Here is a 15,726-nt window from a genome sequence, read left to right on the forward strand (position 1 = left end):
ATACGGCCTAAGATAAGTAGACGCACTTGTTCTAAAATCCGAGACACTGCTATGTTTGGACTAAAAGTCTAAAACGCCGTCATTTTTTTTATTTAAAAAAATACTATATCTTTTGCTATTATTCTTCCGGGAAATGCTATGGCGCTCCTTGCCTTCTTGATGTACCACAACGGGGCTAATTAAAGAAATTAAAACATAGAGGAATGCTATACAATCTCCTTACACTCCACACTTCACTTTTTTTTAATTTTTTAATATTTTTTTAATTTATTCTTTTTAAATTAATTTAATTCTTTTATTCATTATTTATATATAAAATATTTAATAAAAGATAAAATAATAAAAAAAAAAAAAATATGGAGTGTGGAGTGTTGGGAGGTTGTGAAGATTTTTTCTAAAATATAAACATAAAAGGGTTACGGGTATAAAAATTTTGAAAATTTTCGTCTTCATTTTTTTATATTTTTGGAAGCTATTCTCTTTTGAATATATATATTTTTTATAAGCCACGTAGTGGTACCATATTACGAGAATAAAATGAGTAGTATAAATTATAAAATATAGAAACATTATTCTATTCTTTTATCATTCTATAACGTGTGATTAAATTATTACAAAATCATTAAATACCAAATAAGAAGATGGTGAAGGAATGACATTACTTTCTGACTTAATATCAGATAATTTAAGAATTTAGTTTTAAATTATTTGATGTCACACCAATTAATGTTAACTAAAAGACTTAACTCCAAAATTAAATTACAGGCAAATTTGAATATCGATATGGTTGAGCAGTGAAAATAGGATGAGTTTTCGCAGAAAGATAAGTGACATAAAATGCAGCTTCGTACCTTATTTTATTAATGTGATTATTTAGTAAATCTTAGATTTTAATGTCTTTATAATTATTGACGGAAAAATTTATTTATCATTTTTTTATAAGCATTCTCTAAACATTTTTTGATGTGATATTAAATAATATGTCTGTAAATAAAATATAATAAATAATCTCTAATTATTTAATACTACACAATATGATGATGATAGAATGATGATAAAAAGAATGACAAGCAACATTAAATATTATTGCCTTAAAAGCATTACTTATTTTTGCCTTAAAAGATTCTTAAATGTAATAATACAAGCAGGAGGATACACACCCATTTTGATGTTTCTGTATGTACAACCAGTAGAGATTACTAGCAAGAACTGGGTGAAAAATAGTAGAAAAGTAAAATAAGAACAAAGTAAAAATTAAGCCTTCTTGTTGATATACTTAATATATTATTGATTTATAAGTGTTTCGTAATATTTTATATATTTATTTAAAATTTTAACGAGTTTTACAATAAATGTTGTATTTATATAAATAGAAATTTTTAACAATTTGTTTATCCAAGTATTTTTAATAATTAGAACCGAATAGACTCTATTATGAATATATTAATATCTACATTTTTTTTTTTATAGATTATGGGCAATTTTTAATACACTTAAATCCAAATAATATGTTTTTTTCCCTCTTAATTATAAAAAAGTTAGAGTAAAATATTTTTAAAAAAATCATACCATTATTTAAGCACCAACATTATATAGAGTTAGAACGAGCAAATGATAGATATTTTTTTTTTATAGGAATCTTGCTACTTATCATCTCTATTTACTACACATTATATTTATTTATATTTTAATATTTTTAAATTAATTAAGTTATTTTACTCATTATCTATATACTATATATTTGATAAGATAAAAAATAAAAAAATTATGTCTGATAAGTAGAGTGAAGATAAGTAAAATTTTTCTTTTTATAATATATTTTACAATTATATTTTAAAATTTAAATTCTTTTAAAAAATAATCATAATTGTGTAAAATATCTATAATTAAAAAATTGGTCCCATTCTACTCTACAGAATCCTTTTTCCTTTTGGTCGCATTCCAGCTTCTGGACTCCGTGGGGCGCGTTCTCCTCAAGCTCTCAAAACCCTCTCTCTCTTCTAAAACCCTAAATTAATTTTTTTCTTCGAATGGCAGAATCGTCTCGCTTGGGTCAGTCCATTGACTCCTTCGTCGACGCGTCTTGTTCCCTTACACAGCAGGTTCACGCTCTGCTTCCTTCTGCTCCAAGTTATCGACGTTCATTGTAAATTATCTCGTGTCTTAAGTATTTTAATGCCTTCTTATTTGCCTAAAAGATCATTAATAATGTAATTTGACCTAATTTATACAATTATGGGAGAAGCCGCTAACTATCATGCCTTCAATTACGTGATTTTATTGTTATTGTTATTGCAAAGACTACGATGAGTGGGTGATTAGGGAAAAGTTAAGTTTGGTGGAACATGATAGTGCTTGTTCCGTATTTTAGTTCCATATCTAGTTGTCAAACCAAAATCTTAGTTCCATATATTCTTTCTTGCTGTGAACGCGAATAATTTATGCGTGTGTTAATATGGCCATTGATTATTCGTTTGGGGTGTGTATACATGAGAGAGAGAGAGGACTTTGGAAATCTAGGAAATTAACGAGGTGCATTGGAATAAATGGGGACAGCTTCCAATTAGAGGAATGGAAATAATCAATGGAGTGGTAGGATCAAGTAAAGAAATGAAAATAATTAATTGATGATAGGATCTTTCGATGTTGAAGCATTTTGACAAAACATTGATACAAGCACCAGACCTTCTAACACATGATTAAGCACGGTGATCTTATTTAAAAAATATAAGAATCATGAAACCTATCTAATAATTGGTTAAAATTGCCTTAGTGATAATGTTATCTTTTGCCCAAAATGAAAATTGACTTTATATCTGCCTAAACGACCTTATTAAGAATTTTTAGGAATTCTGTTCCCTAGAATTATGGTAAAATGCCACGCAAAAAGCTTAACCATCTCAACCATTCATCCAAATTCATTCCTTTGTTGCCATTAGGCCCTTATTTGTGAACAAGCCATAGTGTATTACTGACTCCTTATACCCATCACTTCATGGATGTTGAGCACAAATTTTTGCATACTGCATTCACTTCACATGCTCTCTCCGCTATTGTCCACCCACAAGGCATTTATATTAGAGACCAGTGCTAGTTACTCATTCAGAATATGAGCCACCACTAACAGTTTATGTGTTACTGTGTTGTGAGATAGGTTAAATTTAATTTATTCAATTTGTATGTGCACCACAGGCTGCTAGCTTGGACACAATCACTTCTCTTGTGAAGAATGATGTATTATCTGTGGAAGGACTGGTATGATCTACCTGTATCATTAGTTTTATTTATTATTGCAAATTTGCATGCATGGTTGGTATATTAAATTTTTTCATTTGTATTTAGGTCAGAGAGATGGAGATGTATTTGACCACAACTGATAACATCATTCGTGCTAGAGGTACCTCAGTTAACCTTAAGACATGTTGGATTGAATGATTTTTGGTGACTATTATAAAAATAAATCAAGTTACACTTTGTGTGAGCAGCGCAATACATATAGATATCTATATGTGAGCAATACAAATCGATGTTTGTGATGGTCCATTATAGATATCTGCAAGGAAAAGTACTGTTTTTTTTTTCTTCCTCTTTATGGTAGTGGTGGGGTTGGTGCCTGTGGGGGATAAGGGCCTTATAATTTAACTATGAAACACTAAATTGTTTGTAAGCTTCTTTTCCTCTAGGGAACTGAAGCCAGCGCCTAACAATTTCTAGAACATGGTAATCCTTTACAGGTATCCTTCTTCTTGGAGAAGTACTCGCACGTCTTGTGTCAAAGCCATTAGAGAATGCTACTATACATAGCTTGATAGGTTTCTTCACCGACAGATTGGTGAGTATGATTTATTTATCTGCATCATCATTTACTCAGGAAATTTTGATTTCTAATTTCTGCTTCTGATTTTCATTTTCATTTTTTGTTTAATACTCACACATTCCAGGTAGAATTTAAAATGAAAATAATAGAAAAAGGATGAAGAAATGAAGGATATATATATATATATATATATTTTACTTCTCAAAAAATTTTCCCTTCATTTCTTCATCTTTTTTCTATTATTCTCATTTTAAATTCTACCTGGAATGTGAGATTTTTTATAATGGTATTGGAGCCTTGGATAGATGCTGCTCCATGGGTTTTTAACACATTTACAAATATCATAATGGTTTTGTTGTAATTTTTTTCTTAATTCTTATTTGTATGATTGATATTCTCTAACAAGATCATCAAGTCTTTGTTTATACATATACACACATATTGATGATGTGAAACCTCATCAGGGTGGGTCCCTTTGGACCCACTCTAGGGAATAAACCTTGGATACATGACCCCACCCGCCAGAACTATGTATTGGGTAATCTCCAGGGGATTTTCGTTGTTTCTTCTTATTATTGTGATTGTTTATAGGCAAATATACACTCATATATGCATGTGCATGCTTTCCAAATTTATCTAAAGGGGTTGTGTTTGCATGGTCTCCGGAATTCCTCATTATAAAACAAATCTGTCATAACATAAAAATTGCCGAGCAACAAGAATTCTTGGTGTCATCTTTGGGGCAGCAAGCCTCTCTGCATGCATTCTCAAGGTGTCTGGGCACGAATATATTCAAGTTTCACCAATAATGCTTGTTCTTCCTCTTGTTGAGATGATTTTTCTATCGTGAAGCATTTCCTTTGGTAAGTTGATGGCATGGAATAAGGGTTCTTTCCACGAGAGAATTTTTGTGATTTGGATTTTGATTCACAGGTTGCATCTGGTTTCATCATAGTTAATTATGTAAATAGCTGTAGTAGCGATAGAGAATAGATGTTATATGTGTAGAGGGTGATTAAACTTGGTTGCTCACTCGCACATTACTCTTTTCTTATCTTTTTCAGCTATAGGATTTTTAGACCTTGTGTGGGATGTGCAATTACGATGGGGGATTCTTTCTCCCAGCGTGCCAAGTTTGAAAAATGTGCTTTTGAATTTTGATAGCTGCCAATTATTTTTCCTTTTTCTTCATGCATATGGATAGGGAATGATATGTATTGTTTTTGACAAGTAATATTTTTTTAAAAAGTGAGAAGGACATGTATTTTTTTTCTTTTTTTGAATTATTCTGTACAAGGGAGTTCATATGGAGTCTCTTTGCCTGATTTTTTTCTCGTTTCTTTTCTGGTTCTACACGTTATGAGAAGAGCTGTCAGTAGTACTTTTTAGACACTCATATTAGACATAATAATGTATGTCTTAACGGTCAAATAGTCAATTGTAATAGATTTGAATGGATTACATGTCCATGAGCTTCTTGTATTGGTTTGGAGGGTTACATTCAGATCCTACCACATCGTTGTTTAAGAATTATGTACTTTATTGTTATATCGATGTATAATTGATAATACCATATCTATATATAATTGATAATACCATATATATATCAGGCAGATTGGAAATGTTTACGTGGTGCACTAGTTGGTTGCTTGGCACTGATGAGGAGGAAACGTGATGCTGGGATGGTCACTGACACCGATGCAAAAGCCGTTGCCCACTCTTTTTTACAGAACCTACAAGTGCAGTCTTTAGGACAGCATGATAGGAAGGTGATTTTTTCTTCTCCCTCAGCATGATGATAAGGGGTATGTAATGCGCAATATCTCATCAATTAACCATACCATAAGGGACGGGAGTATGCAACTTTTTACATGAATTATGGGCTATTTTTTGCAGCCATTGTTACTGGCAGAAAATATAATAGATCTGCAACGTTACCTACCAATCCAATGCCTTGTTATGGTTTCAAAGTATTTGATGTTACCATAAAAATGTTCTTGCAGCTTTGCTTTGAACTTCTGGAGTGCCTGTTAGAATGCTATCCTGATTCAGTTGCTCCACTGGTATTGTTTCCAGTATATCTTTTATTTGATTTATGCTGTCCTCTTTTTATAGGATTGGCATCACTTTCACAGGTCTTACCATGGCGAGTGATCAAATACTTTCTCCTGAAACCTGTTTAATTTTAGAATTTAGCATGTCCATTTTACCACAACCTTGCATGATCCAGAGAGTTTCTTAGAATTTCAATTTAAGATTATGGTAAAAGCTTTTGATTTCAAGATCCCATGGATCGACATTGCACTTGTTGAGTTGTATATTATATGAATCACGTAAAATCTAGAGTTGAAAGTGTCTATTTGGAATTGCAACTTATTTTAAGGCTGTCTTTAAATAAAGTATTTTATTCCAATTCTTTAAGCTAGTTGTTAGTCATGTCATTTTAAAATCTTTCAGATTTCCCAAATTAATGAGCTGTTGCTTGCAACCAACATTAGAGAGATTTAAGTCGTCTGATGGCGTGTTATTAGTTAATGTTTCTTTGTAACATACTTTTTTTTTTATACTAATCATGTTTTCCTTTATTATCTAGGGTGATGAGCTTGTTTATGGAATCTGTGAAGCTGTTGATTCAGAAAAGGATCCTCAATGCTTAATGCTGACATTTCGTATCATTGAAGTACTGGCACGACTATTTCCAGATCAATCTGGTCCACTTGCTAGTTTTGCTGGGGATCTCTTTGAAATTCTGGGCTGTTATTTTCCTATTCACTTTACACATGTAAGCTGAATGTATGGCCTTAACGCTTGTTGCATCCTTTCTTATTTCTATTTTTTTTTTTTTTTTTTTTTTTATAGTTGATAAGAGATTTTCTAGAATCTTTTTCTTTTACTAGTTAGGTGTCTCTCGTATTATTTGGGTTGCCTGTTGTGCTTATTAATAAAGATCTTCTTATAAAAAAAATTGTCTTCTAACATAATCTATGACTATTTCTTATGCAATTATTATCTTCACTCAAGCAAAAACTAGGGATTCTTGAAGACATTCAGCAAAATGAGAAACCAATGGCTTTCTCTTATAATGCTCACAACACAACATGAGAGTATCCAAGGATTTCAAAGACTACCTTCTATGCCCATCGAATTTTTCAAAATTGAATAAAATCTAGTTTGTCTTCCTCTACTTGGTTAAACTTATTTGTAAATGCTATGAAAAAAATTTATTTGTAAATCCCAATGACTAAGATATGAAGCCTTATATGTGAACTAATGAGTTTAATTAAATAAAAGTTACTAAAGTTAGAGTGTGAGGTCACCTTCAAGTCATTTGATACTTATTGTTTCATATGAAAGTTTACCTCTTCTAATTCTTGGATTGAAACCGATTCATGAAATTCCTGGACACAATATCATGGTGACGCTTTACATGCTCTTGCCTGTCACTGATATGTAACATGTGGGCTTTTTTTTTTTTTCTTTCTATATCACAGCCAAAAGCAGAGGATCTTGGTATCAAAAGAGATGACCTATCAGAGGCACTAACGGTATGTCCTGCTTACTTTTGAGTCTTCTTAGAGCTTATTGTACTTAGTCTTATGGCTAAATTTCTACTGTATTACTTTTTTCACATTTTAGAGTTTTAAGATGTTTTTCTCTGCATGAGAATAAAACATTTACAACTACCTTGCTCATTATTTCATCTCTTTCTTTGGAATACCAGCATGGTCCCAGGTTCTTAGATTTAATTGAAATTTTTAATAAGGTCTTCTGACCAATTTTCTTAAAATTTGACACAAGGTTGAAAACATAACAGAGGAAGGTGGTGTGTACTTTGTACCTGTACGTGGGAAGCATAAGCTCCCTTTTTCTTTTTTGCTTCATTTTTGCACTTTCACTATGTGAAGCTTTGATCTTAGATAGCTACAAAAATATGTAATTATTATCTGGAATGGATTGTCGGTAGTAAAGAAGGTAGGCAAGCAAGGTGTCCTACCAAATTCAGCTCCCTGCCTGGTTTCTCAAAGTTGGATCTATGGTCGGGCTACCAAGTTCATAATGCGGAAGGAGACAAGCCAAAGACAACCTGTGTGACAAGCAAGCAACCTTACTAATAAAGGGGCATTTGATTTGGTTATGCCTTTTGGAGTAACCAATGCCCCTGCCACATTATGCACCCTCCACAATGAGCTATTCCACTTGTTTTTAAGAAAGTAAAAATATGGGTATTTATGCGAAGTCAAAGGAAAAGCGTTTGCGAAGACATGTTTAAGTCAGAAAATAAAAACTGTGGTTTTTCGGTTGTCAATTTATTTGATTATGACACTGCAGGACACCACTCAATAGGCGTTTATCCCAACTGTGTGGAATTGGCATTTATCATGGCATAGGCTGAGTCACTTTAAAGAGTTTATAACTTAAGCAAATTAATTTAAATCACTGTGTGTGAGGTAAGTGATAGTCATATGCATAATTTTAATTTTCTGATAGTAATGCTAATGCATAATCCAAGTGCATTTTCTATGATGTAATGCCTTTTTTTTATAGTTTATTTGTATGGTTCTTGTTGGACATGTTATTTTCTCTCATTTCTCATTAACATCAACTGTATGTTTCTTATTCTTCTGCAGTTAGCATTCTCCTCCACACCCTTTTTTGAGCCATTTGCCATTCCATTGCTTCTTGAAAAACTTTCTTCTTCTCTACCATTTGCAAAGGTTGGTGCCAATTCTATGTAATTTTATGTTCTATGATTATTTTTAAGTAGCAATTTTTTACTATCATGCGTCAAAATCTGCTGAAACCATCTTAATGCTCTTAGGTTGATTCTCTAAAGTATCTCAGCGGTTGTACATTGAAGTATGGAGCAGAGAGAATGTTAAAACATGCTGGAGCTATCTGGTTGGCAATTAAAGATGCAATATATAACTCAATACAAGAGCCGGCTTTATCCTTTACTTCAGAATCACTAGTTGGTCTTGGCTTTCAGGAGAATGAAATTGCTAAAGAAGCTTTAACACTTCTCCAGCGGGTTATTGTGCAAAATGATAGTTTGTATTTAAGTTTGATCGTTAAAGATGAAGACATAAATATGATTTTGAATACCATCACCATTTACGAGAGTTATAATGATATTTACTTGCAAGGCAAGCTGAAATTACATGTAGTTGGTCGTTTCCTCTCTATTTCTGCAAGGAGTTCCATTGCTTCCTGCAATAGAGTGTTTGAAAGTTACTTCCCACGATTGATGGAAATTCTAGGGCTTCCCGTAAAAAACTTGTCCGGGGATCACTCACCAATTGTCAGTTCTTTAATCTCCAAAAGACTTAATTTTGGAGCTCTTTATCTCTGCATTGAGCTTCTTGCATCATACAGAGATTTGACTGCAGGCTTCAAGGAAATTGCTTCCAAATCCATTTCTGCAAGTGAGACATGCTACAGCATGCTTCAGAGCTATTCGAATTTATTAACTAAGGCCTTTTGTTCTACCTTGGCGACTAGTCCTCAAGATGCAGATATTTATTTTGCAGGTGAATGCTTCTGCCTTGGAACGTCTTAGGAATTTATCTATTATTATTATTTTTTGTTAAATTCTGGGGGAGATACTAGGATTTTCCTTTCTTTCTTCCCCTTTTTTTCTCTTAAAGAAGAAAATCAGAATCTAATGTCGAGAGTAATACCAATAGTCAGTTCTCGTGTGAATTCAGTCATTCTGAAAGTTTTCATGGTCGGTTTTATCTTGTTTCTTTTTGTTCTTTCATGATTGGCTTTTTGGGTTCTGATTGGTTCAAATTTTTTGATCTCATTTGAGAATAACGTACCTGTAAATCCTGATAGTTTTCCTTTCTCTCTTGGATATATATGTAGCAAAGGGTTTGCAGATTCTGGCTACTTTCCCAGGATATGTTTCTCCAATGCTGACATCTGAGTTTGAGAGTATTTTGATCACATTCATGTCAATTATCACTCTACATTTCAAGAAGACATTATTATGGAAGTTGTCATTGAAGGCGTTGGTGAATATTGGCTCATTTATTGATGAATATCATGAGTCTGAGAAGGTTTCAAGCTACATGGGTGTTGTAGTTGAAAAGATTGTTTCCTTGGTGTCTCTTGATGATTTTACCATGCCTTTTCCACTCAAACTGGAAGCAATATCTGGCATTGGCACAAGTGGACTGAGTTATATGCTGAAAATCGTCCAAGGGTTGGAAGAAGCTATATACACCAATTTATCTGAGTTTTATGTATGTATAGCATTTTACTTCTTCATCGGGTAGTTAAAAAACTAGGTCCTGGAATGTCCTGTGTAAGAAGTTGGTTCTTATTTATTTGTGGAGAAATACTTTAGCCACAAAGAGATTACACAAAAATAAATCCACAAAACTGACATGGTTTGGTGCAGTATGTTAGATTATAAAGTTACTTTTAATGTAAAATAGATCTAACGCATCACGTGATGCCACGTCAGTTTGTGGGTTTACTTTTGTGTAATCTCTTTGTATCTGTAGCAGTTCTCTTGTTTGTGGCATCCTTCAGTGGTGTTGATTTACTTCAAGATGATGTTATTTACTTGGTTTCTCTGTTATGAATTCTGTGGAGAAAATCAGTTTTCTCAAGGCCAACTTCGGGGCTGAGGACATTTCCTGACCTTGTATTTATTGTTGGTTTCATTTTGTTCTTTTCTTGCACAACTTAAATTTAAGATCATTAATTTTCTTGATCTTATGGCAGTTCAACTTCACCTTTGTTTGTGTAGGCACATGAAAATATGAAGTCACCTGACATCACCGTCCGGCTCTTGGAATGCTACTCTAATAAGGTGCTTCCATGGTAAACAGTTAAACCCTGAATGTTCTCTTTCCATATTCTCAGTTCCTTGTGCTTCCACTATGATGATATGCATTGAGTGGGTTTGAAGTTATTTTTGCAAATGTGATATGCTTACCATATTTGATATTTAGGACATATTTCTTTAAGCTTTCCCCTTCAAAACATTAGATTTGACCCTCCCCTCTTAAATTATCAAACACCACCGCTGGTCCACTACTATAAAGATCTGGTCTCATTCTCTTCTTTTTTATGGTGCCATTAGTTGTGATTTCTTGTTTGAATTACCCTTACTTATTAGGGAAAAAAAGATTTCCTGCTGATCAAGTCAATCCTTTTGTTGGAATGGTCTGCAGGATCCATGAAAATGGAAGTTTTGACGAAGTGTTGTTGCGCTTTCCTGTTAATGTATGGAGCCAAATTGAAAGTCATGTTGATTTTAGTATTCAAGTCCAAGAAATGGTAGGTAAAGTTGCTGTCTTGTTTTATACCCAAAAAAAAAAAAAAAAAAAAAACTGCTATCTTTTTTTACAATCTTTATTATTATTAGTTTTTAAAAAAATTATTATGTCTTATTATGATGTCTGATGTCCCCTAAGTAAATCTGACATTGCTTCCTGTATACACGGGCTATGCCTATTTCATTCATATAAATAAAACTTACTTATTACTTATAAAAAAAGAAGAAGAAGTAAATCTGACATTGCTGGTTGGGCTGCATTGGTTACCAATTAAAGATCAAACACATTTCTATTCTGAGAAGTGGCATTGATATATTTATTTCTGCTTTAGGAGCTTCTTGATGCAACAATGACTGCAATGAGGCATGCTGTTGCATTTTGTTCAGTGGAAAGCCAAAACAAAATAATCCAGAAAGCCTACAGCGTTCTTTCATCAAGCACTTTTTTTCCACTGAAGGAATTCACGTCCCTAACCATTCAATTTCAACTGGGTGGGCTACAGCTTGCTCAGAAGATAGACAATTTGTCCTATAGAGATGAATGGATTCTTTCATTATTTGCATCTGTAGTTATAGCAGCTCGTCCTCAAACTCCCATTCCAAATCTTAAAGAAATATTGCAATTATTTATGACTACAATTCTCAAGGGTTCTGTTCCAGCAGCTCAGGCATTGGGTTCCATAGTTAACAAATTGGGTAAAGAGTCCAATGAGTTAAAGATTTCAAGTGACTGTGCCTTGGAAGAAGCTCTAGAAACCATTTTTCGAACTAAGTTATGGAATTCTCATGATAATGGTGCTGTAATGAAATGTAGTGGAATAAATAATGGAAGTGAAATGAGCTTTGCTGATTCATGCCTTGGTGTGGTGAACAATAATTTGCCCCAGATACATGCCATTACTGGACTATCATGGATTGGAAAAGGCTTGCTTCTGAGAGGTCATGAAAAGGTTAAAGATGTAACTATGATTTTTCTGGAGTTTTTACTGGAAAATAACAAATCAGATGCTTTTCCATTAAAGCAGAATTCACTAGAGAGCAGTTGTGAGCTGGATTTGCATCCTTCCGTGATAAAAAGTGCGGCAGATGCATTTCGTATTCTAATGAGTGATTCTGAAGTTTGTTTGAACCGAAAATTCCATGCAGTGATACGACCACTCTATAAGCAACGTTTTTTCTCTACCATGATGCCCATTTTGCAGCCTTTGATAATGAAAAATGATTCATCACTTTCCAGGTACAGACCCTATTCCTACTCACTGTGAATTGCACTTGGCTTTTCTTGGCGTTCATCTGATGCAGTGCAGCTATTTTATGTTACTGTGCATTGTCCGTCATGAAAAATTCTCAAGTTGATTTAAGGATTCTTACCTGGTTATTAAATAAAAAACCAAATTTTGATCCTTTCTAGAATGATTTGAAATTCTTTACGAAGGGAATGTCGTTTCCAGGAACCTTGCGGTTCCCGGTCACTGGCCACAGCGGCCTGGTTTCCTTCATCACCATCGGTTCCCACAAGAAAAAATATGCACTATTTACGTAGGTTTAGGTTAACTTTGTGGTGATGTCGTATCATCAAGTGTTTCCTCTGCTTGCTCTCATAAGCCTCATAATTTCATTCTATTTAATTTTCTCACCTATATGGCATCAATTTGCACTTGGCTCATTGTAGAGTTACATATCAGACAGGATTGTCGTGCACTGCAACATTCTGCACAATATCCTGGAAGCTTAAGTAACTTTGTTTAGCTTTAACATTCTCCTTACAAGAATATTTTATGTTTTACTTGAGATTATACTAGTAAAAGTTTGAAAAGGATTAATGGTACTCGTGAAGTAATTCCTGTATAATCTCAGATCTATGCTGTGTCGGGCTTTTGCACATATCATATCTGATACTCCACTAACTCCTATTCTGAGTGAAGCCAAGAAGGTTAGTGTCAGAATATCTCAGTATCTGCAGCGATTAGATTTCATGTCCTTTTCCATATTTTGGACTACATCAAGAAAGTAAGACTCCATAAAAATTTTGCAGCTTATACCTATCATTCTGGATTGCTTGTCCATGCTGAACAAGGATATTCAGGATAAAGATATATTGTACAGTCTCCTGCTAGTCTTATCTGGGATATTGACAGATAAAAAGGGTAAGGCTAAATGTTGGTTGGTGCAATTCTTTTGTTATTTTTCAGGGTAGTTGTGCTCTGTGCATAACTGTGCACACATTTGGAACATTGCATCATTTTTGTTCAAATTTCCTTCACCCATGTCAAAATAGCTACAAATATCACTTACCAAAACGTATCTATGCAAGATATTGCTGTGAAAAAATCCTGTGTACTTGGACTTTGCCTATCCTTATTTTCTGTATCTGATCACTTCCCTGCACATTAGGACTTTAGTTTTGTGATCTAATAAAAAAATGTTGCAACTAATAAATAAGACAGTACTGAGGTGTATTTCTCCTGTTGGGGCTGTTAGACTAATTTGCTGCTGCTTTTCATGCGGAAACAGATGTGCATGATCCTACAAAAGCCATAGAAGGAAACATGTTTGTCTGACTATGAAAAATGCAATGTTGTTTCTCACTCCTATGAATAGATGATTACTTCAAAATTATCTGATTATGCTGTGTTCTACAGCGACTCTTCACCCAGTTCTAGTATATGATCTATTCTGTTTGTACATGCAGGGCAAGAAGCTGTCATTGAGAATGCTCATCATGTTGTTAATAACCTTACCAAGCTTATTGTCTATCCTCATATGATGGTACTGATTTTTTCTTCAAAAGAAAATCAAATTTACGATGTTGCCGACTTGTTTTAGAAATAAATTCACTTGCTCTTAATTACTACATTGTTGAGTGTTTTGTTTCTTTTGTTATTGCTGTGGACGTAAAGCTTTATAATAGAGCCAAATTGCAAGTATTTGAGATTTCTTTATCTTTTGTGTTCAGCTTGTTCGGGAGACAGCTATACAGTGTCTGGTTGCCATGTCCGAGCTGCCTCATGCAAGGATCTACCCCATGAGAATACAGGTTAGGAAAACTTTTTTTTTTTTTTTATAGGTAAGAGAAAATATTATTGAAATGAATAAAAAAGGCATAAGCCATGTACACCGGAAGTGTACAGAAGAACACCTAAATACATTCTAGCTAAGCTGAATTAAAGACAAAAATTCATGAGCATTATCCCCAGTTAGTACAATAGCCGAAAACCAAGACAACGTGCATTCCTCTCTAACCAAAGACACCACATGATACTTAGCATACGAGTGGTTACTATTACCAAATAGAACTATCCTACGGATATTTACAGCAATGCTTCACTCGAGTACTTTTAGACCAACATATCTTTATTCATTTTCTTTTCCCTTTTTATTCTTTAATAAGAATGCTTTTTAGCTGTGGTGCTCGACTTTGTGATTCTATGCATTTTCAGGTGCTTCGGGCTATATCAAATGCTCTTAACGATCCCAAGAGGGCTGTTCGTCAGGAAGCTGTCAGATGCCGGCAGGCATGGTAAATGCTTTGAGATCTATTTTTTTTCTTCTTTTTGGGAGGATTTTTGTGTTTATTTCAATTAATTTCTGTTGATCATCGACTAGGGCATCAATCGCATCGAGAAGTCTTCATTTCTGAAGGCAGCCAGAGGTTTTCTGAAGCTGTTTTGGACAGTCTTGGGACGTGTATTTTGTTATTTGTCGTGTTTAGTCAGCATTCCAAAATTTTAGGCCTAGTTCTCAACATTAGTTTTCTTTTCTTTTTCTTTTTTTTTTAGTACTACTTAACATTAGTTGACTTGACCGCCTGTATATATCCAAGGGGGACAAGAATTTTTGTAGTAATTAAGAAAATTTACGGGAAGTAATTTGATTTTCCCTGGAAAAGAGAAACTCTTGCAAGATGATAGCTAAGATAAAATGTACAAATAGCGGTGATGGGGAAATATATCGAGACAACGAAAATGATCAAATTACCATTCAGACTGAAAGACTAGACGCAGGTTTCGCAACTGGAAATGTTAGAAGATGAGAATCCAACCCAACTGGCAGGTCTGTGCTGCTGCTCTAGCTGGACAAAGCAGGTATGGTTTTCCACTTTTGTTTCACTTCAACTATTGCAGCCCCTCAAAAAAATTTTATTTATTTATTTAATTTATAATTTTTTTTTATTTGTAGCGTCTCAACTTGGCAGGCCATCACAAAGGAGTAAGATTTAGTTGGAACCATTCCTAACGGTAACTAGTCTTCCCTTGATCAAATCCAATTGGTATGAGTTCTAAAAGATATTTAGTTTTAAGTGGCTAGTGAATGCAAACCATTGCTTATTTTTGCTGGCACTATAAAAGAGGAATAATAGGAAGGTTATGCCCACCTCCAGAAGTTTGGGGGTGAAAAAAGGTCATTGCAACATAATCCAAATACAACAGTTCAGTGCACTGACTAGAGGAGGACTAAAGAAAGCCAAATTGTATATGATTTCATACCCAATATGCTGGTATTTAATAGAATGTGAAAACACTAGATAATGCAACCTCACGCACAACATCTAGACATCATATGAGATAGGCCTTCAGAATTATATGAAAGGTTGTGTAAAGTTCGATGTTCAAATCCCATA

At 33.8% G+C, this 15,726-nt stretch overlaps 1 protein-coding gene across 3 annotated transcripts; it reads left to right on the top strand.

Annotated features, from left to right (window-relative positions):
* The first annotated feature begins 1,918 nt into the window (after positions 1-1,918).
* On the top strand, positions 1,919-14,993 carry LOC122281934 (MMS19 nucleotide excision repair protein homolog). Of its 3 annotated transcripts, XM_043093813.1 has the most exons (21): positions 1,919-2,102; positions 3,193-3,255; positions 3,343-3,397; positions 3,735-3,832; positions 5,428-5,586; positions 5,821-5,880; positions 6,411-6,599; positions 7,309-7,362; positions 8,446-8,532; positions 8,637-9,345; positions 9,683-10,062; positions 10,575-10,648; positions 11,002-11,107; positions 11,438-12,342; positions 12,963-13,038; positions 13,141-13,252; positions 13,798-13,874; positions 14,062-14,142; positions 14,546-14,625; positions 14,712-14,857; positions 14,913-14,993. In XM_043093813.1, exons 1-20 carry the CDS (start codon positions 2,031-2,033, stop codon positions 14,743-14,745), a joined length of 3,471 nt encoding a protein of 1,156 aa, XP_042949747.1. In that variant the 5' UTR covers positions 1,919-2,030; the 3' UTR covers positions 14,746-14,857; positions 14,913-14,993. The 3 variants fall into 3 exon arrangements, with proteins under 3 accessions (XP_042949747.1, XP_042949759.1, XP_042949756.1); XM_043093825.1 differs by lacking the exons at positions 1,919-2,102; positions 3,193-3,255 and having other exon boundaries at positions 3,373-3,397; positions 5,432-5,586; XM_043093822.1 differs by lacking the exons at positions 1,919-2,102; positions 3,193-3,255; positions 3,343-3,397; positions 3,735-3,832 and having other exon boundaries at positions 5,481-5,622; positions 5,714-5,880.
* Positions 14,994-15,726: the final 733 nt, after the last annotated feature.

This window comes from Carya illinoinensis, chromosome 1 (assembly GCF_018687715.1).
Source record: "Carya illinoinensis cultivar Pawnee chromosome 1, C.illinoinensisPawnee_v1, whole genome shotgun sequence".
In the NCBI taxonomy this organism is placed as follows: domain Eukaryota; kingdom Viridiplantae; phylum Streptophyta; class Magnoliopsida; order Fagales; family Juglandaceae; genus Carya; species Carya illinoinensis.